The sequence below is a fragment of the Tachysurus fulvidraco genome, chromosome 13 (genome assembly GCF_022655615.1).
Source record: "Tachysurus fulvidraco isolate hzauxx_2018 chromosome 13, HZAU_PFXX_2.0, whole genome shotgun sequence".
NCBI classification, from domain to species: domain Eukaryota; kingdom Metazoa; phylum Chordata; class Actinopteri; order Siluriformes; family Bagridae; genus Tachysurus; species Tachysurus fulvidraco.
The window spans coordinates 10,844,041-10,871,209 of NC_062530.1; the positions used below are offsets into that span (position 1 = coordinate 10,844,041).

The window sequence follows — 27,169 nt, forward strand, 5'->3', positions numbered from 1 at the left end:
TGACTTACATTATCTCATATTTATACAACTGAGGGTTAAGGGTCTTGCTCAGGGGCCAAACAATGGCAGCTTGGTGGACCTGGGATTAGAACTCACAACCTTCTGATTGTTAGCCCAACACATTAAACCATAGGCTACCACATGCCCGTCTGAAAACATACAATAGTACAGTACACAAAACAATATACATATCTGATACACAACAGTGTAAGACTAGTGAAAACATTTTTACATTGATATAAAGAACCTGTTTAATGTCCACACACACACGTGGAGCCAAATAAGACAATAATCTGAGGGTGTTTTGTCCATAAGGAGACTGTGTCAACACAAAGAATAGAGAGATTCTAGCGACACAGCGCCATCTGTTTAATAAATATATGCACTAAACACCACAAGTCGTTGTTCGCCCATCACGTCTGACCTCGTGTGTATTAGCAGCGTGTGAGTGACGTCAGAAAGATCAAAATGATTGAGCCAGTTGTGTTGTGACACTTTTCACTTGTAGATTTTGAGCCACAGGCACCATTGTACTCTTTTCCCACCGAACCACGTGCCTTTTGCTGAACTTGGATAGTCATTGGTGTGTTTTTTTGTGGATGTGAAGTATTAGCCAATCGCAGCACAAGAAATTTAAATTGTTGGATTGGGAGGGAAAAGGAGGAGGAATGAGGGGGAAAGGGAGGGGAGCTCGAGGGAGGAGGGACGGGACAGGGCGGGAGTAATGGCTTACTATAGCTCTGTCTAGGTGTAACCGTTAATGACATAGTCGAGCTTAGACATCCAGAGTTGCACGGAGTGGAGGGAACTGCTGCAGGAGAGAAATGGAGGTTTAGAGGGGAGTCTGGGGATTATTTATACTCTTATGTTGTACACATTATTCTTTAGGGCGCCGACAGAGGGACAGATAAAGGAGAGATAAGGGCTGAGTGGCAGATCCTGATTGGAGTTGACAGGCTCCACTCTTCCAGCCCCCTTTTCTTCCAAACCAGGAAATTGAGTTTGTGCTCCGAGAAGAGAAACACGTTCAGCCCTTGGGAGGCAGGATAGATGAGGAAGCTCGTTATCCGCACTGTTTTGTTCACTTTCTCGCTTTGGGACTCGGAGCAGCGCAGAGCAGCTGAACAATGAGGTAAAGCGGCTAAACCGAGTTGTGTTATTGTTTCTGTTATTCCTGTCCACACACACACACACACACACACACACACACACACACACACACACACACACACACACACACACACACACACCGGAGTTTCACCTTCTGCTCAAACACACATTCATCAAGTTTATCGCACAGTTTCTCTTCTTGGTATCGATGAAGTGGGAAGAAAATGTCGAGTTTGTAGACGGGTTTTATGTCTCCAGAGCGGCCACGTCCCAAACCGCACTCCGCTGTACCGCTGATACAGAGCGGCCACGTCCCAAACCGCACTCTGCTGTACCGCTGATACAGAGCGGCCACGTCCCAAACCGCACGCCGCTGTACCGCTGATACAGAGCGGCCACGTCCCAAACCGCATGCCGGGTTTTGTTCTCTCTCATGGTGACTATATGCTGGAGATAAAAGGAAGCTTAGTATTTGCTTTATAGCTTACTATGTTTATTTATTTTTTATCTTATTACATATATTTAATTTTAATTATATATAATTTTAATTTAATATATTATTATAAGTAACAGTTTAGCTGTTAAACATTGTGTAATAATATTTATATTTATTATTATTGTTGTTGTGTTTTTTTTATTGTGTATGTTTATAAATACAGGTAAGTTACCTGTAACACTATTATCGGTCTCCATGGGAGTGGCTGAAACTCGCATCGAGGCTCCCTGCGTTAGTCTGCGCATGTCCGGCGCTCGCGCTTTGCATTCCACGTCCTGTAGCAGCGCGCGCGATGTGCAGTGACAAGCTCTGCTTTGGCTTTTCCAGGTGTGCGCGCGCTCGCTCACAACCATACTGAAATTAGTTACCCATCAAACTCCACCAGTTCTACCACCCTGTTAATATACTCTACAATCATATATCGGTTGTTTGCCTAATATTAATGCATCTAATGTCCAAGTGCATGGTTTGAAAGTTTCCTCCAAAGTGATTGTACAGGGATCATCTAACAGTGTTGTCTTTAATGCACAGAAGAGGAATCCTACATCTATCTATCTATCTTTTATTTATTTATCTTCACGGTTACGCCAGAGAACCCGATCGTACTTGGCGAGAACATGCTCAAAGCTCTCCACGGATCATCTTCATGCACGCTCCCCAACGGCTTTTTTTTTCCTTCTCGCTGGATTATTTTTTGTTTGTTTCTCAACCCATTCTATGTAAACTCTAGAGACTGTTGAGCAGGACAATCCCAGGAGATTAGCAGTTTCTGAAATACTCATACCAGCCCATCTGGCACAGTCATGTGCCACGGAAATCACTTTTTTCTCCTGTTCTGATGTTTGATTTGGACATTGAATGAAGCTCATATCTTGATTTTATGTGTTTTTCTGTCGTCATTTGGTTGGCTGATTGGATAATTGCATGAATATGAAGGTGTACAGTACTTAAAATTGGTGTATATTAAGAGTGTAATACAGTTCCTGGATTTCGATCTGTTTAGTGCTCTAGATATTTGTATCTATATCTGCATTTGAATTTAAGAAAAAAATGTCGTTTTGGACTTTAAGAATTTATATATGTTTTGTACAAAATATGACTCCAGAAAGTCAGCATATGGTATAAGCAACCAAATATAACCAAAGGTATAAACAGTGTAACTACAACGGGCAATGTGAACTTTGCCCTGCAAGCTTCATATCTACTATGGCACATTTCTTGTGCCCGCATTAAAATAAAAACATCCTGGGTTGTGTGTATTAAACTATATGGCAGATGAACCTTTATGGCAACCTTTCTAAAAAAAAATGCCACAAATTACATCTCATCTCATTACAGTTGTAGTCCCCTTTTTGCTGTTCTAATAACCTCGCCTTTTCTGGGAAGGCTTTCCATTATATTTTGGGTTGTCACGGTGTTCACTGTGCTTGTTCAGTCACAAGAGGATTAGTGAGGTGAGGCACTGATGTTAGATGAGGAGGCCTTGGGTGCAGTCAGTGTTCCGGTTTCCCCCAAACATTCAGTGGGGTTGAGGTCAGGTTGGAAATGTTTATGTTGGAAACGTTTTGGGCCTTTTGGTCCTTGTACAGGGAAAATGCATATAAAGACCTTCTAGACTATTGTATGCATCCTTTTGTGGCAATAGTTTGGGGAAGAACCACATGTTGGCGTGATGTTCAGGTGTCCACAAACTGCTGGCGAGAACATGACACACTGTTGCACTGCACAAACTCGCTTAGCCGCTCAAATTTTATCGCGTTTCTGCTGGTCTGTGCCTCGTGAGTGTCCTTCGTGTGTTTGAAAGGTGTGTGTGTGTGAAAGGTGTGTGTGAGGGAGAGAGAGATAAACCAAAGAAGGAAGTATTGACTAATTTTTCATTTTGTCTGAGGAATGAAAATAATGTCTGATCTCAGTAAACACTGACTCCCTTACTGAAATAAAAAAAAGTCATCATACACAGCTAAGTTTTTTTGTGCTTTAATATGAATCTTATATATCGTATTACCACGCGATTGTGAGTGTACAAATAAATAATAATAAATAATCAGTTAGACGGTGAAAACATCGGTGCCAGTAGCATAGGCAGAGATGTAAATTTACATGTAAACCCAAAACTGAATGATGGCGTATATTGTATATACATCGTGGTCAAATGTATGTGGACGCCTGACCATCTCAACCATATGTGGGTTTTTACCAATTTAGTGCAACAAAGTTGGAAGCACACAATTGACTCAAATGTCCTTGTATGCTGTTACGTTACATTTTCCCTTCACTGGGGCCAGAAGCTGTTCCAGCATGACACTGCCCCTGTATTCAAAACATGCGTTTGCCAAAGTTAGAGTGGAAGAAATTGAGCCAGCTGCACGGAGTTGATGTCTTAGCTGTTGCCTAAATTGTTCAGTTCCGTCTTAATGTATTCATCGATCAAATTACTTTTGCATTTTTTTTGTTTTTAACTTAGTAAATGTAAAAACAAGAGAGGCTGCTGCATTGTCGAACTCAGTAAGCATTCTGCCGGTAATATCTGTGTCTGCACTTAACTTTCTTTTAAGCGAACCTGAAGAAGATTCCTGTTCATTTCCACTCAGTATACATGCAGAGTTGGCAAAGGACCTTTCTCTACAAATCGTAAAGAAACGAGCAGACCCAAATTAAAATGAACCGAAAGCCCTAGACTGCCTGTTTATGGAAGCAGTTAGAGATCTCAAGTGAATAAGTGATTAAAATGATCATCTCCACTACTGTTACCTCAACAACGCAAGAAAGAGTTAAGAGAATCTAAAGGAAATGTAAAAATGTGAAGTGGTTTCACAAGGTTTGAGCACAGAAACTAGTTTAGCGTAAATTATGCACGTCTTTGTGCGTGTTACGTGTTATGTGGATACATTCACAGAAATGAATTGTTTTTAAATCGTCCATATTAGAGTATAAAGTTAGAGCATCTTATGTGTTAAGAGCAGAATATTGTATGGATTTTTACATTAATTTATCAACTTAGTCTCTCAATTCTTGATCACTAAAATATATATAATCAAAATTCTTGATCACTAATATATATATATATATATATATATATCATGCATATCATGCAGATTATCTAATTTTGGGCCATTTTAGTTTGGTGAGGGTTAGCTTTCTAAATACCGATGTATCTTCCACAATAGGCTATGGAGTTTTTATCATTTTTTTTTTTTTGATAGCAAAACTTATCAGTCAAATATTGTTGCATTTTTGAAAGAGAAACAAAAAGTCTCTTAGGCACATATTTGCATGTGCATATTTTGGTGGCACAGATTTTAGATGAACAAATAACTTTACTAGACATTCAAAAAAAAAAAAGTTTTTCACAATTCTAAAGTCTTTCCCATTCCCACCATCACACGATAGCTACCAACCAGTGACAGTGGGGCAAACATGTTTTGCCTCCAAGCAACAAAAAGCTAATCTCTGCATCTTTTGAAATCTGCTCCTGCTGTGTCTCAGATCATTGTAACACTGAGATGCAAGTGCGGTCTATACTGTTGTACATACATGTTCAGATGCCTTTGATCGACAGAGGAGAGAAAGCAATGCCATCCCTCCCCTAATTAGCGCATATCCAGTCTTAAGCCAAGAGCTGCATTATTAGATTTATCTCATGCTATGCTTGTGCTCGTTTCCCTTAAATCTTCTATTGTCTCGTAGAAAGTTTTTACATGAATGCACTTTATTATTTATTGGAGTGAATCAACATATGCATGTGAGTACAGAAAAAATCAACATCATTACACTTCATACCCAGTTTAAATGTATGTGCACAGTGTTGTGTCACAGAACCTATGACTATTACACCCAGAGCAGTATTGGTAAGCAGGCCCGTTTCTGAGTAATCAGCCAAAGCTTTAATAATGTGAAATGTCAATGACCGTCACAGTGTTTCACTGCCTTTACCCATGTCATATGGTACATGATGTGGTACAGGACAATGATGCTACATTAAAAACAAGACCGAGCTACATACTGTAGAACAACACAGAACTGAGGACTGAAAGTAAGTTGTCCTCGCCACATAAAGTGCAAGGTGTGCAACCTAGTGCAAACAATGCAAGACAAAAGACAGAAAATACGAAACACTACAAGGCAAAAAAACACAAGATATCGCCGACCAGTGTGCATTCTGAATGTTGTCTAAAACATCGTACACATGGCCGAGACCTCTAACTGTTAAAGTCTACCTCTGCTTTTCCTCAAGATTATTTAAATTTAATTAATTAAATTAATTTTATTATTAAATTACATAACCATCGCTGTTTGTTTCATTTTTTTGCTAAAAAATAAGAACAATTTTTACAATTTTTATTTTACAGCGTAGAAGAGTTTTATATAAATTTGAATGTAACAATCGCAGTGAACAGAAATAAGGATTTTCAGCTCCACATATTCAGTAGTGACACCTTCTAAGCACCATTTAAAATAAAATAAAAATTGTTCCTGCAAAATACACATACTTGCCATTTATTTGATCCAGTATCCTATTAGTAATAATGTTGTAATCTGTGCTAAAATGTTTGGGCAGTTATGTATGAGAATGAACCATTGTTCAGAACTCAGTCATCACACACTGTATGTCACTCAGGAAGTGTGTGTTAGTGATGTCTGATCTCTCAGTGTGGGAGTCAGTGGTGTTATCAGCCCAGTGCATTCTGGGACATAAATGTCACTTCTCTGTTATAAGGCTAGATGAGAGTTCATGTACATAATTGTTGCTGGCTGTCCTGCTGTATCTTTATGTAAACTTTGCATGAGTGGCCTTCTGTTAATCACTGACCACCTTTAGAGACGAAAGCATCACAAATCTAAAATAATGTCATGTATGTCTATCCATCTGTCTATCTGTATTTTGTATCACTGATTCTAAAATTTACTGTTTATTTGATGATATTAAATCCAATACAAGCCAAGATCACAAAATCCTTTCATTTGTGTGAAACACACCCACACACACTCGTGCAAACACGGTGCATAGTTTAGTCTGATTAGGACTCAGATTTCCAAGAAATGTCCAGTAAATATCATTTTGTCGATCCATGTTGCCATGTCACAGTATATCACGCGTATACCTTTAGGTCAAACTATTTTAGAAAGCCTGTCTCTAGAGTTTACACAGAATGGTGTTGAAAACAAAACAAAACAAAAAAAAACATTCAGTCAGCTGCATTTCTGTAGGTGGAAATGCCTTCATTTGAAAAGCGAGTTTAGATGAGAATCTCCACACTGGCAGTAGATTACACCACGAGGCACGGAAAACCATCTCTGAATGCAATAGCTGAATGTTGAGGTGGATGGGCTACAACAGCAGAAGATCAGATGTTTAATAATCACTTTTTTTTTGCCATTCTGAAGACTGATGTGAGAAATAACTGAAGCTCTTTAGCGGCATCTACATGATTTATCCATTGTTCCTCTGTCACATGATTGGCAGATTTAGAATAATTGCATGACTAACCAGCGGTCCTAATAATGTGGCCGATGATGGTATATATTCTGAATAGTGAAGAAACAGACCAACCGGTTTAATATGCAACGCATAAGCCGCATGCTTGGATTAGAACCGGCCAGAGGCGATCAGACCGAATGCACGAAAAGGGTAAGTGAGGTCAGTGCTTTGTGCAGCTCTACAATACACCAAACAGGGTATAATGTGGCTAATATTCCTGCATGCCTGCTAACACTGACGAGCCAGAACACAGATGAAACAAAATGCACTCTCCAGCTTGGCCTCAGGTTTTTTTTGTTGTTGTTGTTGTTGTTGTTGTTGTATTTTTAGTATCCAAACGATGTTGTCTGTGTACTTTGTAATTTGATCCAGTGTTCTCCACCCGTTCTTTTAGTTAGCTCATGTTGGCCAGGTAGATGTTGTTTTTGCTTCTGTTCTGAGGAATTTCCTACTCTGTATGGCCAAAAGTATGTGGACATTTTCCCGTCACACAGATATCTGGGTCTAACAAAAACAAGAGTTGGAATTTGTGCTGAATTTGTATAGGATGCTGTAGCATTGTAGGTTTCCTTCAAAGTCCTAAACATGTTCCAGCATGACACATGACAATGCTCCTGTGCACAAATCAAGGTTGCATGATTTGAGAAGATTCTAGGGGATGAACTTGAGTGACCTGCACAGGGACCTAACCTCACCCTCAACCCCACTGAATCTCTGGGGGGGAAACTGGAATGCTGACTGTGCCCCAGGCCTCCTCATCTAACGTCAGTGCCTCACCTCACTAATCCTCTTGTGACTGAATGATCACAAATCCCCAGATTCTAAACGTTACATTTTGGTATTTATTACATTTTGGCAGATGCCCTTACAGAAGCGCTTTTTAAGGTTTCTATCTATGAATATATCCTGATACTGGTTCACTAGGTCACATACCATCAGTCTAAAACCTCTGCTCTAATGTTGTATATACAGTAAGAGGAACTCGCACAATACAAGTATGTATTTATATACTTTAGTAAGAGGCAGATCTTCAGACTTTGTTTGTAGGCAGCCAGTGACTCAGCAGTTCAGACATCTAGGAGGAGTTCAGTCTACCACAACACCAGAAAATAGCCTTGAGATAGTGGGATCAGGAGAATTGAAGGGGTGTAGTACAGTGCAGGGTGTGGGAGGTGCTTTGAGGTAAGTGGGTGTTGCTCTGTTTTTGGCTTTGTAGTCAAGCATCAGTGTTTTTAATGCTGACGCAGACAGATATAAGAAGCTCAAACGAGTGTATCCATTGGCAGAACTTAGTGAGGTTGGAAATTAGTCACACATCTGTATTGTGGATCAGATATACAGTAGAGGTGGAATAGTGTCAGTGGTCCAGTCTCGAAATGACAAGGGATAGAACCAGCACCTCAGTGACCTGTGTGGATTAAAAATGAACAAAATCCTTCTAACAAAATGTTGTAAAGGAGAAATCAACATGAGTGGGTCAGATTAGCAACATGAAAGGAACAGGACAGTTGATCCGTGATAACCTGAGCTGAGTTAGTTGTTGAGGGACATGGCAAGATCCTGGGAATCAATCACCTGGGTTTCAAGTGGTTGTTGTTCAGAGGATCGGGGTTCAAGTGTCACCATTGCCAAACTGTTGGCCCTTTGAGCAAGGCCTTTAACCCTCTCTTTCCAGGGGCGCTGTATCATGGCTGACCCTGCACTCTGTTTCCAACCTCCAAAGTTGGGATATGTGAGGAAAGTGGTTTACTGTGCTGTGATGTATATGTGAAAGAATACATGTTGTCAGACATGCTGAGATCTGAGCAGAAACTGTAGTTGACTGCCTTCTGCTGGGTTGAGCACTCGTGTGAAGGTATGACCTCACCAAGAGATCAAGTATGGAGCCTTGTGGAGCACCAGTGGAGTCTGTTTGGTTGGTGCAAACCATTCTTTTCCAGAAGAGTGGAGGTTATTATAACAGCAGAGAGGGGACCAAATCTGGAATAGGACGATGGGAAAAGTCCAAGAAAATTATGTACGTTCCACCGAAGGCTCACAGACTTGTATTATGTAGTACAATTACAGTCCACTACGGATTGTTTTCCACTCTGTTGGTGTGTAATTTTTCCACTCTGTTGGTCTGATTGTGTAATTTAAAGAGTTAAACATGTCAATGTCTAGAGAAATTGCATCGTCTGGAAATCGTGAGCTCATATCCCAACAGTTCTGCAGCCATTCTATAGCTGAGAGTCCAAAAAAGAATAGACCATTCTCTCTCTCTCCGTCTCTCTCTCACCAAATCTGGGTGCTCGCTTCATGTGTCTTGGAGGAAGCATATGATTGACTCCCAGGCTGTTGTGTATATATATTTTTAAAAATGTGGTTATGGAAGGACCGATTATAGGGAAGTGGTTGTGTCTGCTTGGATGTTTTTCTGTGTATGTGTACCTGATTTTGAGTTTGTGTGTAGCCACACTTCAGTCTGCAAAAGGAATTAAGTAGGAGAAACAGTGCACTCCTTCAACAGTCCAAAAAAGGAAGTACAGGAATGCTGTTTACGCTTCTAGGGCACTAACACTGAGGGAGCAACCGTGTAGGGCACTTACACCAAGGGTTATAATTTCATATCTGAAGAAGTATAATATTTTCAGCAAGATGCACTGGATGAGAATGCAGAATGACAAGAGCACTCTGATTGTGTGTGTGAGTGCGTGCATGCTTGCTTGTGTAAAAAATAGAGAGAGAGAGAGAGAGAAAGAATATAAAGTCTTTGGCCTGCTGCTCCAGCCGATGCAAGCACAGACACGTCAGAAGAACGTAGGAGAAAATAACAGGAGAACTCTGGAGTCACAGCACTTCTGTACTTGAGTATTACATTAAAGCAGAGTGCCAGTCGTAATTAACACATTTAGTTGGTAAGGTTTTGCTGGGACATGTCTCAATCCAACAATTTGCACTTATAGAAGTTTGCAGTGGCATACTCACTTTCTATTTACTTAAACCCTTTTTCTGCATCTAACTAATGTTTTAGTTAAAGGCCAGTTCCCTTATCTGAATCTGCAGATGGATAAACAGGCAAGTAGAGAGCAGGCAGATGGGCAGATGAACAGATCTGTGCAGATGATTAAAACAGGAATGTGTCATTTACTCTTCATGCAATTGTACACTCACTGACCCTCTTTTTCTGAACATAATATGAGAGTGAGACAGAGGAAGAGTGTATGTGTGTCTGGAATTTGGTGTAAGGCCTTATTAGGAATTACTGGCAACAGGAAGTGGGCAGCGGCCACAAAATGATGTCACAGGAAGTGGAAGATTGAGTGATTAAACTATTGGGTGACTCAAAGATAGAAGGAATGAGGCAATGAATTTGTGCGTGCGTGTGTGTGTGTGTGGTTTCTATGTCCTTATACAGTAATTGCTCCAAACACTCAACCATAGTGCACTTCCTGTTAACTCTTTAATCACCAGTACTTATTTTCAGTACTTATTTTTTGTTCATAAACTGTGTTTAGCATTTACATTGAAACTGTGATTCATTAAGTGTGTGTGTGTGTGTGTGTGTGTGTGTGTGTGTGTGTGTGTGTGTGTGTGTGTGTGTGTGTGTGTGTGTGTGTGTGTGTGTGTAAGAGGCAGAAATTATTTAAGGTTGATGGGTCAGGCTCCGGGTTCCCTGATCCCATTGTGCCATTTTCTTTTTCATTCATTTATTTATTTGTTTGTTTGTTTGTCATTGTGGATTGGATGCTTTTGGAAAAGTTTGAACGGAAACTCAGTTTATCATAATAAGTAATCATAATTAATCGTTTTTCTCACTTTGCCTCACTTTATTTCTTACTGTATCTCTCTGCCTGTCTGTCTCTCAGTGAGCTGAGTGTATGTAACGCGAGGGCCACGGTGATGGTGTATGATGAACCTGGGAAGCGCTGGGTGGCGGCCGGCACCGGTGCTCAGACCTTCAGTCGTGTCCAGATCTACCACAACCCCAGCACCAACAGCTTCAGGGTAGTGGGGAGGAAGATGCAGCCTGACCAGCAGGTACTGTCTGTCTCTCTGTGTGTGTGCATGTTAGATCTTAGATACATGACATATGACACTGAGATAACAAAATGAATAGACGATAACACCAGAATAGTTTTGGTTAGTAAAGACTACTACAGACTGAAAGCCCTGAACATGACAAAGGTAAATGTTATCGTTGACGCTTTAAAGTTTTAATTGTCTTTTGAACATTAATACACTGAATTAAGGGATATTATTCAGATTTTGATTAAACCCTCAGAAGAAATGCCACACTTTATCAAACCATTACCGTATTTCTCAATAATCAGCCAACCAGTCAGGAGCTGCTTGACATTCAGCACTGAAGATATGCACGCTGTAAACTCGGAGAAGGGTAGAACGTCTCTGCACAGCAGCTTTACCTGTGATCCCTCTCTTCCTTATAATGCGATTACGTGTTATTGGCAGAAGTATAAAATATAAATCAGAACATGATATTGTTTACATTCATGCATGTTCCAAGAGAGGTGAGAATTGGCAGTATTATACACACACATGCACTTTATTAGGAACGCCATGCTAATACTGGTTAGGGCCTCCCTTTGCTCTCAAGACAACTTCAGTAATTTATGGCCTGGCCATTCTCAAGATGTTGGAAACATTCCTTTGAGGTTCTGGTCTTTGTTGACATGATTACATCACACAATTCCTGCAGGTTTTTCAAGGTGCTTGATAACATTCAGATCCAGTGACTGAGAAGGCCACTAAAAAACACTGGACTCATTGTCATGTTCATGAAAGAAGACCATCACACCCATATGTGGTTCTTCCCTATCTCTTGACATAAAGTTTAAAGCACACAGTTGTATAAGACGTGTTTGTATGCTGTCACCTCCGTCCAAACCAGTTCCAGCATGACCGTGCTCCTGTGCACAAGGCGAGCTCCATGAAGGCATGGCTTTGATTACAGAGCCCTGACTCCTACAACCGAACCGCACTTGGCTGTGATGGTCGAGCGTCTACATGCTGTTGGTCACATAGTGTTTTCGACATAATCACGGGATATGATGTTCAGTGTTTTGCTCGATCACAACATGACTACGGGGCTAATCTACACTGCTTTTGCTGATACCGTACTTCAGTGTATTTCATCAACTTTACACATGACTAATATCACTGCCAATGCGCCATCTCTGGCCAGTGCCTTGCTAATTGTTTGCAACCTGTAAAATCATTTTAGCTTGTTTTGATTATTATTCCTAATGAACAGAATTTTGTACTCTTAATGTGGTTATAAGCTTTATTAATCAGGCTGCATTTTTCACATAACAGTAAGATTGCTAAGCCTCCATGCCGATAAGAGCTATTACCGAAGTCCTGTTTGTTCACTTTGTAAACAAACAGCTTGTTTTTTATTTAGGAAGCTCTTAATCGTTTCTTTAACCGTTAAAGAAAACTCTCAAAGGAGACCATCCTCATGTGTGAATCTGTAGAGAGAGAAATTCATCCCAGTTTTAACCTGAAGTGAACAACTGTTCCTGGATGAAGACTTGAGTTCAAAACTGTTTGTGGAAATTGAGCCCAAAGCCATCTTTATGGTTTAGTAAATGGTACCATCCACAGCAATCCCATGAATCTCCAGGTTGTTCATGTGGAGTCCATCCATCGAGTGGGTGACCTCCAAGTGATGAGACTCCAATAAGAAGAGAACAAGCAGAGCAGAAGGGACTGAATCGCTGTTGTATCTCAGGAGGAGAGATCGATTGAACAGCATTATTAGCATTGTTGTCACATAAAGCTTAAGGACAATGTATGTCGCGCGACTACAAATATAAAAACCTCTTACTCTCTCCTAGCTTATGTGTCACTGCGGTAAATCTGGGATCTTTCTAGCTGCTGCCTTTCTGCAGTGGTTGAACAATTTAGTAAAGAGGGTTTTTTCCTTCTCAGTATAATCCATGTGTATGTTTGGAGGCAACGACAGTGAGTTTAATTAATCTGGATGTGACTGAGTTTTATTTAATTGGCTTTTGCTCGTAAGACTATTCTAGCGTTTCTAACACTACACCACCCATAATAATTTAGCTTCCCTTCTTCTTCTGAATCTCACTTCCAACAGTCTAATGGTGGTTGTAATAATATTAGAGGTTTAGATGAAACAGTAGTTTGTAGAAATGGAGTCTATGTGCCTTTTAGTTTTGAGTAAAACTGCTTTTGCTGTTCCTTCCTCAGTCATTTATGTTTGTCTTTTGTAATTGTCTTTAGGCTGTAATATGGTAGACAGTGGTCAGATTAAAATATTTAAGTGTACCATCAAGAACAGTCTTGTGTTAATATCATGATGTATAAAAGCGTCAGAACATAAACAACCCTGAGGGTGTTCAAAATAGCCACACCATCTCCTATATACACACACACCCAACTTTCTTTTAGCATCTCTGTCAGACCAGCTCTTTATTTTAGGTAAACTAAAACTGTACCTGTGAGCCCAAATGCATTCTTTTGGCTCTTTTAGATATAAAATAAAAATAAAAGAATTTTAAAGATACTAATTTTCTGTGCGGACCAGCCCATTTTCCTCAGAATCTAAAATCTGTCATGTGTTCATATTATTACGGGTTAAACACCTACACACATTCCTATCACAAAGGTCTAAAAACCTACACAAACAATCTTTCTCTATCTCAAACACACACACACACAAACACACACACAGAGCTGAAGATTCAAACACTAATCTCCTGTGGTGACAGTAACCAGGTCAGACCCAGTATCAGGTCCACTAATACTGTAGAGAAGATCAGTGAGTAAGGTTCTGAGCTTCCCCCACTGCTGGCTGTCTGTCCCTCACATCATAATCTCTCTCTCACTTAGCGTGCGCTCTCTCTCTCTCTCTTTCTCTCTCAGCGCTCTCTCTCTCTCTCTTAGTTTAAAAAAAAAACGATCAGCATCTCTGGCCTATTCTATTTCCTGTAATCACTCACTCACCACTTCCTGTGCCTGTTAGGGAATTCCCTCCATCTTCTTATTCTCCAAAGTCTCTTAACCGCCCTTATCTCTCTACCTATCATTTCTCTCCCTGCCAAACAGGTTCATACTTGTTTTTTTAAATTACTTTTCCTGCTCAGCTGGGCTGCACTACTGTGGGTTTAACACCCCACCCTACCCCACGCTCTTTTGTCACTCACATAGACTCTCTCTCTCTCTCTCTCCCGCTTTCATGTACTCGCTCACCCCCCACCCCCCAATCAGGAATGCCAATCTGTAGAACAGAGAAGTGAACAGTCAGCACATTACAGATGCAGCTCTCTTGTCTTCCTCACTCTCTTCTTCTTGTCTCTCAGCTAGAGTGGTGCCATCTGCTGGTTGCATGTGTCTCTGGCAAGCTTCTGAATCTCTATTGAATGTACAAAATATGGATTGTCCATTATAAAAACTAATTAGATCTCTGATTGGTGGATTCATCCTGTTGTTTCCAGGTGGTGATGAACTGTCCAATCGTGAAAGGACTTAAATACAATCAGGCCACACCTAACTTCCATCAGTGGCGAGATGCACGACAAGTTTGGGGTCTAAACTTCGGCAGTAAGGAAGATGCGGCACTCTTTGCCAATGGCATGATGCATGCTCTGGAAGTGCTCAATGCTGATGGAGGTAAACCACAGTGTATTTATTATTTATTAATTTTTTTTTTTTTATTACATTAGCTTCACGAATACCCTTAAATAGCATACTAGTAATATGTCCAGAATAATAGGTTATCCTTTACAGTCATACGTTTTTTTTGCAGTGCAGCCACAGCTAATGGACACAAACTTTCCCATTAATGTAGCAGACCATTTAGCTTATTATAAATATGCATTATCACCACATTCGATCAAATAGCATTTACAACTCTAGTGAAAAAATATTATTTCTGTGCTCTGTGACAGAATTTTACCTAACACAAGGTTGTATGCAGCTGCAGTACAATGTTTCAGAGGCCGAAATACGGTGATTATGATTATGGCCATAGACTGCAAAATAATATTGAAATTTATATTGATATTTTAGTCTAATGCTTTACTAATTTTGGCTCATTTAGAGCTATGCACTAAGTGAAGGAACCACGGAGGTTGCAAGCATTATAAGCATCTGTTATTCCAAAGTTATAATAAAGACATCCACCTATATGTAATACACCTCACCAGGACATATATCCCATCTATCTGACTTTTTATTGCCACACCAGTGTAATTACTCCTTCATATTTGGTTTGCTATAGGCCTCATCTGTTGCTCTAACACATTCTGAGGCATTATCATAATTTAATCACAAACTTTCATGTGTTTCATTCTGCAGGACCCCGTCTAGTATCAAACGGACCAACCCAAGAGGAGCTGGAACAGCAAAGAAGGTAGCCGACAAACTGAGTTTCAATACTATAACTAGTATCCGACAACTGACGGCAATTTTCGATCATATAGAACAAAGGAAAATCTAATGGTAATAATATAATGTATAAATACCATACAGTTGCTTAAATATGCATTAGCACCACTTGAGTAGTTTAATTAATAATTAATTCATTACATTTTTGGCCTTTCAGAGTATATGTAAAGCGTTTATGCAAAACCAGGAATGATAAGCTCATTACTTTAGATAACATTAGATTAGATACATTATTAAATGACTTCATTTGCACTAAACACCACAAATCACCACAAAATAGCCCGTAATATTAAAATGGGACATTCAGTCAATAGAGCTACCCAAATTGTGTACAAATGAAACGCATGAATTTTGTGATTGTACAAGTATTCACTCTCAATGCCAAACAGGGAAATGTTTTGTAAGAAAATCCTGGAATCTGCATAGAGATGTCTATAGAAAACTGTAGTTGGAACATGCAACAAAGCTGGCCTTTTTTTGGTTTAATTGTCCATGGCATTATTGGGGGGAAAATCATTTTTTGTTTGGAGTAGCTCTCTGGTCTACCTTGGCTAAAATCTAACATTTTGGCCTTGGCACAAAGCCCTATATTTGACAGATGCTGAACACTCCCTGAAAACTCGATGTTGAAGCATGGTGGTGGTATCTTTTGGTATGATTTTAATAACCAAAGACCAGAAAACTGTTCAGTTAGGGACATGTTGACACACACCCGGGACACTGAATGGTTCAAAACCAAGCATCTGAATGTTAGCCTGGCTTAGTGAAAGCTCAGCCCTGAATCCTTTTGAGGATCAGTGGCATGACCGGGCTGTTCTGTCACATTGAACATCCAACATGACAGAAGAATGCGTAGAGCTCTTAAGGTCTACATGTCCCAGAAGATTCCAAGTTTTTTCAAGTGTTGACAAAAGTACAGTGAATACTTATATAATCAGCAAATCTCTGCTTATTTGTTTAGCTAACCTTTGTGTCACAATAAAAAGGTTTTTTTCACCTACACCTTTATACTGTACATATCATTTGACATAAAATGTTCTGACTTACTCAACTATGTCAGAACTCCTGGATATATTTTGAGAATAGATCATGCGCATGTATGTGTGAGGTGTGTGTCTGTATATACTGTAACATGCTATTTCCTGTTCAGATTGGAACAACAGAGACTGGAGCAACAGGAGAGAGAAAGACAGGAAAGAGAGAGACAAGAAAGAGAGAGACAAGAAAGAGAGAGACTGGAGAGAGAACGACAGGCTGCTTCTGGTCAGTGTAAATTTGACCGTTTATAAATCCATTATGTTGGGTTTGTTCTGTTAGACACGGTTCAAGCGCCACTTGAGATGTCTTTGACTTAACACACATGTCCCAGGGTTCCTGTGTCTTTCAGTTCCTCCTCACACCTCTCCCTGCTTCTGGCAAATACACGTTGGTTATAATATTTTTTGATTGATTACCAAAATTGATCTCTGTTTGTTTTTTGCTATTTGGATATTCTCATTAGGTAATCAGTTAATAACAGACGAATCAATCCGTTATAAGTAGAACAGCTGGCTAAAGGAAAGCCTTAAATAATCACAGTTAAACTTCTGATGAAGACGATGAGCTCTGTGTAGTTCTGTGTAGTTCAGTCCACCCTGTGAGCCCAATGCGCAACAATCGTCTTATATCTCTTAACTACACTCACTCACTCTGCTGACAGGAAGTAAATTTATATCTGCAATTCACGTTTGTTTCTGTTTTACATTTGTGGTTGTACACAGACATTCAGAGAGCATGATTAGGATTAGATATGTAAAGTACAAGCTGCAAAAAAAACAAGCTGACCAATATGTGTCTCTAACCTTTTCATAACTAACATAGTGGGCACTGGACAAACGCGCACACACACATTTTGATATGTTTTATATTGTATTCATTTTACAGTGATGGTTCCTCCTGCACCTCCTCTTGCCCCTGGAGGCCCTCCAGCTCCCCCTGCTCCACCTCCTCCTCCTGGCCCACCTCCCTCAGTTGGAGGTGGACCCCCACCACCACCAGGACCCCCACCTTGTGGTGGAGGTGCACCTCCACCACCACCCCTTCCCTCGTCCCCTGTAGGGGGAGGTGGAGGAGGTTTAGGTGGAGGCGGACTTGCTGCTGCCCTTGCAGGAGCAAAACTACGCAAAGTTGCCAAGGTATGTAGCAAATGAACCTTCTATATATTAAATATACAGGTGCATCTCAAGAAATTGTCAAAAATTCAGTACACACAGACTGAAGTAGTTTAAGTCTTTGTGTCTTTAATTGTGATGATTTTGGCTCACATTTAACAAAAACCCACCAATTCACTATAAAAAAAAAAAAAAAAAAGAATACTTCATAAGTACCTTGGATTCAGGAGGAACAATGCGGGTTTCGTCTTGGTCGTGGAACACTGGACCATCTCTATACCCTCACCAGGTTGCTGGAGGGTTCATGGGAGTTTGCCCAACCAGTCCACATGTGTTTTGTGGATCTGGAGAAGGCATTTGACTGTGTCCCTCGTGGTGACCTGTGGAGGGTGCTCTGGGAGTATGGGGTTCGGGCCCTCTGCTAAGGGCTGTCCGGTCCCTATATGACCGGAGCAGGAGTTTGGTTCGCATTGCCGGCAGTAAGTCAGACTTGTTCCCGGTGCATGTTGGACTTTGGCAGGGCTGCCCTTTGTCACCGGTCCTGTTCATTATTTATATGGACAGGATTTCTAGGCGCAGTCGGGGGCCAGAGGGAGTCCGGTTTGGGGACCACAGGATTTCGTCTCTGCTTTTTGCAGATGATGATGTCCTGTTTGGCTTCTTCAAATCAGGACCTTCAGCATGCACTTGGACGGTTTGCAGAGTGAGGGAAGGATGGAGCGGGAGATCGACAGGCGGATGGGTGTATCTTCTGCAGTGATGCGGTCGATATACCGATCTGTTGTGGTGAAGAAAGAGCTGAGCCGTAAGGCAAAGCTCTCTATTTACCAGTCTACGTTCCTACCCTCACCTATGGTCATGAGCGAAAGGACAAGATCCCGGAAACAGGCGGCCGAAATGAGTTTCCTCCACAGGGTGGCTGGGCACACCCTTAAAGATAGGGTGAGGAGCTCGGTCACTCGGGAGGAGCTCAGAGTAGACCCGCTGCTCCTCCACATTGAGAGGAGTCAGCTGAGGTGGCTCGGGCATCTGTTTCGGATGCCTCCTGGACGCCTCCCTGGGGAGGTGTTCCGGGCATGTCCAACCAGGAGGAGGCCCCGGGGAAGACCTAGGTATTCCCCCGGAAGAGCTGGAGGAAGTGTCTTGGGAGAGGGAAGTCTGGGTGTCCCTGCTTAGACTGCTGCCACCGTGAACCGGCTCCGGATAAGTGGTAGAAAATGGATGGATGGATGGATGGAGAATACTTCATAAGACCAATAATTTTTTTTTCTCTTTGAATTGTTGGTCTTCTGGAAAGTATGTTTATTTACTGTATATGTACTCAATACTTGCTAGGGGCTCCTTTTGCTTTAATTACTGCCTCAATTCACCATGGAGGTGATCAGTCTGTGGCACTGCTGAGGTGGTGTGAAAGCCCAGGTTTCTATGACAGTGGCCTTCAGCTCATCTGCATTTTTTGGGTCTCTTGTTTCTCATTATCCTCTTGACAATATCCCATAGATTCTCTATGGGGTTCAGGTCTGGTGAGTTTGCTGGGACACCAACATCATGGCCATTTAACCAACTTTTGGTGCTTTTGGCAGTGTGGGCAGGTGCCAAAGTCCTGCTGGAAAATTAAATCAGCATCTTTAACAAACTGGTCAGCAGAAGGAAGCATAAAGTGCTCTTAAATTTCTTGGTAAACGGAAGCAGTGACTTTGGTTTTCAACAAAAACACAGTGGACCAACACCAGCAGATGACCTTGCACCCCAAATAATAACAGACTGTGGAAACTTAACAATGGACTTCATGCAACATGGGCTATGAGCTTCGCCACCCTTCCTCCAGACTCTAGGACCTTTGGTTACCAAATGAAATACAAAACTTGCTCTCATCTGAAAAGAGGATTTTGGACCAAGTGCCTTAACAAGAGGAATACGACAACTGTAGCCAAATGCTCGACACATCTGTGTGTGGTGGCTCTTGATGCCTTGAACCCAGCCTCATCCTTGTGAAGTTCACCCAAATTCTTGAAAGGGTTTTGCTCGACAAGCCTCTCAAGGCTGCGGTTCTCTCGGTTGGTTGTGCATCTTTTTCCTTCCACGCAACTTTCTGTTAACATGCTTGGATACTGTAAACAGCCAGCTTCTTTGGCAATGAATGTTTGTGGCTTACCCTCCTTGTGAATGGTTTCAATGATTGTCTTCCCCATGATTGTGTAGCCAAGTGAACCAAAATGAGAGACCATTTTGATTTGAAGGCTCAGGAAACCTTTGCAGGTGTTTTGAGTTGATTATTGTAATTTTTTGAGATTGGTAGGTTTTTGTTAAATGTGTTAATTATGAGCCAAAATCATCACAATTAAAAGTACCAAAGAATTAGTCTGGGTGTACTGAATTTATATAATACACTGAGTTGAATTACTGAAATAAATGAACTTTTCCACAACATTCTAATTAATTGATAAGCCCCTGTATCTATCTATTTTCTAATAATTGTAATGACCTGCACTGTGGTTTGAGTGTTTAGTATTTTCTCTGAATTTTCCTCTGTATTGTGTGTGTGTGTGTGTGTGTGTGTTGCCCTCATTAGCAGGATGAAGGTGGTACTGCAGCTCCTTCTGCTCCTGCTCCTGCTCCAGCTAAACCTGACTTGAGCCGCAACAGTGGGTCTGTGCCTAGTGGAGGAGGGGGTGGCCTGATGGGAGAGATGAGTGCCATACTTGCACGGCGGTACATAACAAGAGCACACACACACACACACAAACTTCTGTGTTAAAGGGCACAGTTAGCAATTAGATATACATTTTTCCCATGGTCATTTTTTTCCGTTAAGAAAAATGATTCATTACGTTAAATGTTTGTGTTTCCAGGAGGAAAGCAGCAGATAAAGGGGAGAAAGCTCCTCCAGCCCCAAAGACAGAAGATCCCAGTAATGTGAGTGTGTCTGTGTGCGTGCGTGCACTTGTGTGCGTGCGTGCGCTTGTGTGTGGTGTGTGTGTCTGTGCAACTGTAGTTAACACAAGTTTAGAAGTGGTTATTAAAGTGGTTGACGAGACGAGAGGTGGCTGCACGTTTTGTGAGATTTTTTTATTTTATTTTATTTATTTTTTTTTGGTAAGAGGGTTAAACATAGTCCTAGATTTAAAACCACCATTCTGTTTCTTGCATTACTAACATAATTTATCAATGAGTGTGGTGAAATGTTTCAGCAAAAAGTTCTTGATCTCTCTCTAATGATTTTTTCAGGATGAATCTGAATCTCAAGGCCAAAGCGGTAAGATCAGTCAATGTGTGTGCATGCGTGCGCATGCATGTGTGTGTTTTATATGCAATAAGTTAAACTTTGTTACCTGCCAGCTTTTCCTTGCTCATGGCTTTGTGTTTTGTGTTATCAGACACATTAAGGAGGCCGTGGGAGAAGTCTGCCACCATCCCCAGGTGAGGACAAACTTCCCAGCATGCATTTCTGCTGTACTGTTTTATTACTAAATGGTCTCTCAGTAGGGCACAGTGGAACATTTAGAGGCTCACCAGGGCTGTGATGTATTTAGGGTTACTGAACACATTAGTGTGGAGCGTTTGTGTGTATGAGTGGAAGTACCACTCTAAAGACACACGACTTAATGGCCTCTTTGTCCCGTCACCCGTCATCGTTTATCTTGTCGAGTCAGAGTGTGTTTGTGTGTGTGTGTGTGTGTGTGTGTGTGCCTGTGTGTGTTTGTATATATATATATATGTATACATAGTTTGTGTTTCATACAGGAATAATTCTGTTACCCGAGGTCTGGATTCACCCGCCTTCAGTGCTCTAACACCCAGGTACACTAACATCTAATCCTACACACACACACACCCACACAAGCTGTTGGCCCCCTCCCCAGCTTTGCTGCAGTCTATATCAGCCCGGTGTATAAATGTTGCTGTATGAGCTTCTCTTTGCTGACTAACAAGATCTTTGGGATCTCATTTTGCCTGCACATTGTATGTATGACTAATATTATATACTTCTTTCATTTTTTGTAGTTTCAGGTTGTACTGGGTTTCAGTGTTCGTCGGTGGTCAGCTGTGTGTGTTACGGGCTCATTGGTGCTCATTTGAATTTTTCTGCAGTTGCCTGGTGTGCCATTGGAACAACTGCATTTATTATTACGTTGCGGTCGTCAGAAAAACCCATTTCAGAGTTACTAGTCTGCTACAGGAACATATATAAACGACATATTTAATCACACACAAGCAGAACAGACTTTAGTAGTTGATTATGAGCAGTTAGAACTGTTCTTACAGCAGCACAAGGTCAGTGTGCTCATAGGTTGTGTTACAAGCTAAGGTCTGAAAATGAGTCAAATCGGACACCAAAACCTGAATTATAATCAGAATTTGATATCAAAGTTTACTTTATTATTTTATATTCACTCCTACAGCGATCTTTATATATTGCCAAAGTCACCAGTAGGCGTTCCTACTTGTGGTTGAGAGAGAAATAAAGTTTATTTGTGGGTAGCACAACTAACATTCACAATTTTCTTGCGTTAAATAAAACCTTCCGGAAAGCGATTTTACGTTTGTATATAAAATTCAACCGCGAAACCGTGCAAGCTCATGGATCACACTCGCTGTACTGTTAGTTGCTGCACCAAGTTGCTGCATATTTGCATAAACTTCATCTATTCTAAACTTTGCCGTGTTTGGACACCCCCACATCTGGTCATCTGTCTCTAAACTCTCTGTCGCTGTACGTGTGAACGTAGCGTTAGTGTTGCAGTATTGTTTGCAGTCCAAACTGGAGGCTGAATCAGAGCTTATTACTTACCCCACTAATAATAACCCACAGCCATCCACGATTACAGATAATAAAATAACAGAGGCGCTAAATAGATGAATTGCTCTTTTCCCTTTGAGGTGGGTTTATCTGAAGCAAAACGTTTCTTCAAAGCATTTAACGTTATCTTTCCCTTCCTTTCTCTGCAAAGCCTTCTGCATTATTATCATGACTGTTACTTTTCCTACATTACTTCCTCTCTCTCTCTCCATCAGGCTGAAAGCAGCTGGCTCTTCGAATGATGGCGAGGGTGGAGACGAGTCTGAACTGGAGAGAGTCAAACAGGTGAGATACTCATCACACCTAGGGCAAACACAGCCATGTCCAAATGTACAGTACTAAATAACACCGATGACCTCAGTATTCGGATTTCTATGTGACCTCATCGACAATCATAGAGATTCTTCCTTACAGAATTATTGTCTATAGGTAAACATTACGTTGCGGTCAGACGGACAAGATTTCCATTGCTTTAAATGTTTGAGGAAATGACAGGACCATATGCAGCAGTTGTCAGGAGGTAACTCAGAATTGTTAGCTAATTTGCTAGGCTAATTTAGAAGATCTCTATGGAGAATGTACATTGACTAGCGATGTTCATGCGCTGACAGTTTAGTTAATCAGTCACGATTCACTCGTCCTTTACGTCAACCGAATTTCTAAAAGGATTTGTTGGGGCTTGTCATGCTGCAATACATTTTATCATTATTGAGGTCTCTGACTATCTCGTTATATTTGAGTACTGTTATTTTACGTGTGTGTGTTACAGGAGCTGCTGGAGGAAGTGAGGAAAGAGCTGCAGAAAGTCAAGGATGAAATCATTGGAGGTAAAAGCACAAATTAACATGCGTGTTAGAATTAGAATAACACTGTGATAATATGGATAGTGTCTTAAACAGCAGTATGTAATGGACATATTGCCTTTATCAGAATTAATTCCTGGAGCAACGATCACAGAGAAACATGCAACAGATTCCGAATCATCCAGAACTGTCACTGGCCAGTGGTCTGATTAGCAGTTAGAATGATTTATAACAACACTGAAAATAGTTGTTTTTAAATAATAAGGAACTAGAGAAACTTTTGAACATTTTATATTATTAGTCTAGTGGGAAGTGGTTAGTTGCTGGACATGAAGCATAGGGACCTGATTTATACTTCATGCACTTGTTGAAGCAGCAGCAATGTGAGAAATCGTCTCTCACACACTCACTGCAAATGTAACATACAAGCACTAGCCATATGATTGCACGTCACAGCCTAAACAACCATGTCTATCATGTTTCCAAGTCAAATCTGTAAAGAATTTGTCACGCACAGCGACACCACACTGCTGAGCTCCGTCTATTGTAAAGCCTTTCCGCTGTTACCTTAATTGATTGTCAAGGGCTGAGTCTCAAGTCCAAAACTCTGACATTACAGTCAGAAGTATTTCCTAATGTAGAAGGTCCAGAAGATTTCACAAAACCTTTCTATAGATTGAAAGTCGATGCTTAGGCTGAATTTTAAAATTCAAACACAACCTGTAATAGTAAAACCGATCAGTGTTAATAGTCCATAACAGTCTAGTGACAGTATATGTTTGCGATTTGAGACCCAATGCTAGTTTGTTTAGTAAAAGTGGATGTACAGGGAAATTTGTCTATATTTTGACAGCAGAATTACACTGGTGCTGTGTCATTAAAGTGAAAAGGCTGTGTCATTAAAGTGAATTCATTTCACTGAACAGCCCATGTTAATTTAATATAAATACATTTAAATGCTTGTCTGAAAGTGTGACATTTCTCCCAGTAATATTTCAAACATATTAATAAGATTTAAAAAACGTGGATAACAATTACAATAAAAAGGAAACACTTTCACTAGGAGAGATGTGCAATAATGAGCATGAGGAGTGTGGGAGTGGCTTGGTCTATTTTGTGTACACATCCATCCATAGTCATCCATTTATAACAGCATCCTGGTTCCTCTAGCCATCAGGAGCGACACGGCCACTTGCAAAATATATATATCAAGAACGGCACCTGTGGCTGGAGGCTAGAATTACGATTAACGGATTGCCTGCCTTTGGAAGGATCTGTGGGGCAATAGGAACTGATCTACTGTCGCTGCTCAGCGAGGAGGGGAGGAGGGTTTTATGGACCAGTTCATCCCTTTTGAATCTAAAATCAGACTAAACCCACAATCCTTCTTGTTGTGAGATGAGTATAACATTAAAACATTTTTTTCTCTCTCTCTCCACAGCAATCATTCAGGAGTTACAAAGGAGAAGCACATAGTCCCGTTGCCTTCCCCCCCCCCACCACACACACACACGCACATATGCAAATATATGCAGGGACTTAATCCATTTAGCTTGATATTGAATTTCATTTTGAATCATTCAGTCATTATTTTATTTTCCCCATTGTCCATGTTGTCGTCGTCATCATCATCATCATCATCAGTTACTTTAACAAGCTCACACACACACACACCTCTCTCTCTCTCTCTCTCTCTCTGGCACACACACACACAGTCACTCACTGCAACCACACCATTTGCACTCATCTACAGACAGGAAGTGGCTGTATGTCTCTTCATGATAAAACGGTCTGTGTTGTGAGAAAGTACAGCCAAATGCAAGACTGTGCTGCTCCTAAACAGCACAGCTAAATATTATGTCGTGTAAATAATATGAGGCGACTATGCCATCGTTCACTAGTGAACTGTATTATGGAACTAGCAAGCAAACAGACGAGGTAGCTTCAGTGGAGGTATTTCCTCATTTCAGGGCTCTGTCTCAAATCATGCATCGTGCACTATATTATTACACTATGTAGCACCTGGACATTTGTCAGCAAGTAACCCAAATCAAACACTAGTTCTTTTCACAAAACACAAATGATTCTCCATCATGTGGCATCTCACATTTATTAAGCTGTACCAGAACCACCTTTACCCCCATTACCCCTCTCTACAACTGCACATTTTTAAAAGCACCTCAGATCATTTCTCCTTATTTGCAATTGTGATGCAATGGCTTTCGTGTTGACCATTATGAAAATTTCAAACCATAAAGGCCTTTAATGCCTCTGTCCATTCTGCTGCTTAGAGCAGACTGCAGCCATCAAGCTTGAAAAGTATCTGGTGTGCACCACTTTCGTTTCTGCTCAGTTTTAGCACACCATCCCAGTATTAATAGTACACTACGTATCACTGATTTTCCCAATGCGCACTGTGGAAGTATGCAATCTGAAATTTGAGAAACAACATGGATTTGCATAATATCTCGAAACACTGATATTTTTTCTGTTCGCTGCCTATTGGGATAGATAGAGATATATATTAGCTAGCCATATACTTAATCTTGCAGGCCAGGCATTTTACATCAGTGTTTGAAGCAGATGCTTGAATGAATGGATTCATGTAAGGAACTCGTGTTCTCTGAAGAGCCTGGCAGGTTCCTGGTGTTTCTAGGTGGACTTATCTGTATAAAGAGAATTGAGAATTTTTTTTTTCTGCTGTACAGCCATGTAGTCTCAGGATGCTGATGTGATTTAGTCTACACATACATATATTGTTTCAGCAAACACTTTTTATCCTGAGCTGCTTAGATTGACATGGTGTGTACTGTAAGTTTGATGGATTACATGTGTTCCAGACAAGAGGGGGTTGTTGACCGTGTAGTCAAGCCTGATAATAATCAAGCCTGATGATACACACCAACACTAATAGAGTAGTGTAACCAGATACACTGTGATGCTAATGAGCTGACACACACACACACACTCAGGGGGATTTCATTATTCATTATCACATAAGATAAACACTAAACAAGGCAAACTTTGTGCCTCCTGAACACAATCACACAGTCACTATGCAAAGCTTCATTCAACGCCGTTACAACACTTTTCAATTTAACCAAATCTAAAATACTCTATCAGAGTTGACTCTGATTCCAAGTGCTGTAGGAGTTGATTCCACACATCTTTTAGGCTGCATGTCCTTGATAATGAACGTGTTGTTTGTTTGTTTGTTTGTTTGATTGTTTAAAGCCTGAGTTGTGTACATGACTCTTCTCAGCTCTTCTGCTTGTCTGGGTTCAAGGCATTAGCATTAGCAACATTTTTATCACAAATTCGATTTATTATGTTTTTCCTCTAAAGCAAAATACTGCCACACTACTCACATGGTTGCCAAGGAAAAACACATTTGTCCCAAGTACATGTTCTTGCACTATGTCCTGTGTGAATTTGAGTGGAATCATTTTAATGTGTGGAATTGACTTGAAATTCCTTTTTATTCCCAATGACTGGACTTTTGGGGATCATCTTCCAGCTCTTTGAATGGATTTAAATAATCAACTAGATATAAATAATGGTATTTTCTGTTTAGACCAAATTGCCTTTGATACAAATGTGTGTGTACCCAGCTTTGCAGTAAGCATACGGATATATATATAAATATATATACACACACTGATCTTTTGGTGGGTAGGGTTTTTGATTATTGAGTTTCTTTGAGATTTTGTTTATTTCTATAGCATTACTATATTTGAAACTTTTTTTTAAACACTGAAACACACACACGTGCACACACACACACATACACACACTGGAGCATTGCCTTTATACCCAAATACAGCTGCTGCTGCATTAACATGCGTCTGTGTTATCTTTGTGTGTGTCTGTTTTGAAATGTCTCTGTGTTACATAAGCATATCCTGTTAATCAATT

The 27,169-nt window shown here is 40.6% G+C and overlaps 1 protein-coding gene across 2 annotated transcripts; it reads left to right on the forward strand.

Moving 5' to 3' along the window:
- The first annotated feature begins 722 nt into the window (after window positions 1-722).
- Window positions 723-27,092, forward strand: vaspb (vasodilator stimulated phosphoprotein b). Of its 2 annotated transcripts, XM_027132586.2 has the most exons (14): window positions 724-1,132; window positions 10,934-11,105; window positions 14,549-14,723; window positions 15,411-15,465; window positions 16,651-16,763; window positions 17,424-17,674; window positions 20,223-20,362; window positions 20,503-20,566; window positions 20,879-20,906; window positions 21,028-21,070; window positions 21,395-21,451; window positions 22,667-22,736; window positions 23,221-23,278; window positions 24,696-27,092. In XM_027132586.2, exons 1-14 carry the CDS (start codon window positions 1,128-1,130, stop codon window positions 24,728-24,730), a joined length of 1,266 nt encoding a protein of 421 aa, XP_026988387.2. In that variant the 5' UTR covers window positions 724-1,127; the 3' UTR covers window positions 24,731-27,092. The 2 variants fall into 2 exon arrangements, with proteins under 2 accessions (XP_047678547.1, XP_026988387.2); XM_047822591.1 differs by lacking the exon at window positions 21,395-21,451 and having other exon boundaries at window positions 723-1,132.
- Window positions 27,093-27,169: the final 77 nt, after the last annotated feature.

Bases quoted from the DNA above. Each gene is read 5' to 3' on its own strand.
- vaspb (XM_027132586.2), top strand. The intron at 11,106-14,548 runs GTACTGTCTGTC...TGTTGTTTCCAG, and splicing joins AGATGCAGCCTGACCAGCAG to GTGGTGATGAACTGTCCAAT. The intron at 22,737-23,220 runs GTGAGATACTCA...TGTGTGTTACAG, and splicing joins AACTGGAGAGAGTCAAACAG to GAGCTGCTGGAGGAAGTGAG.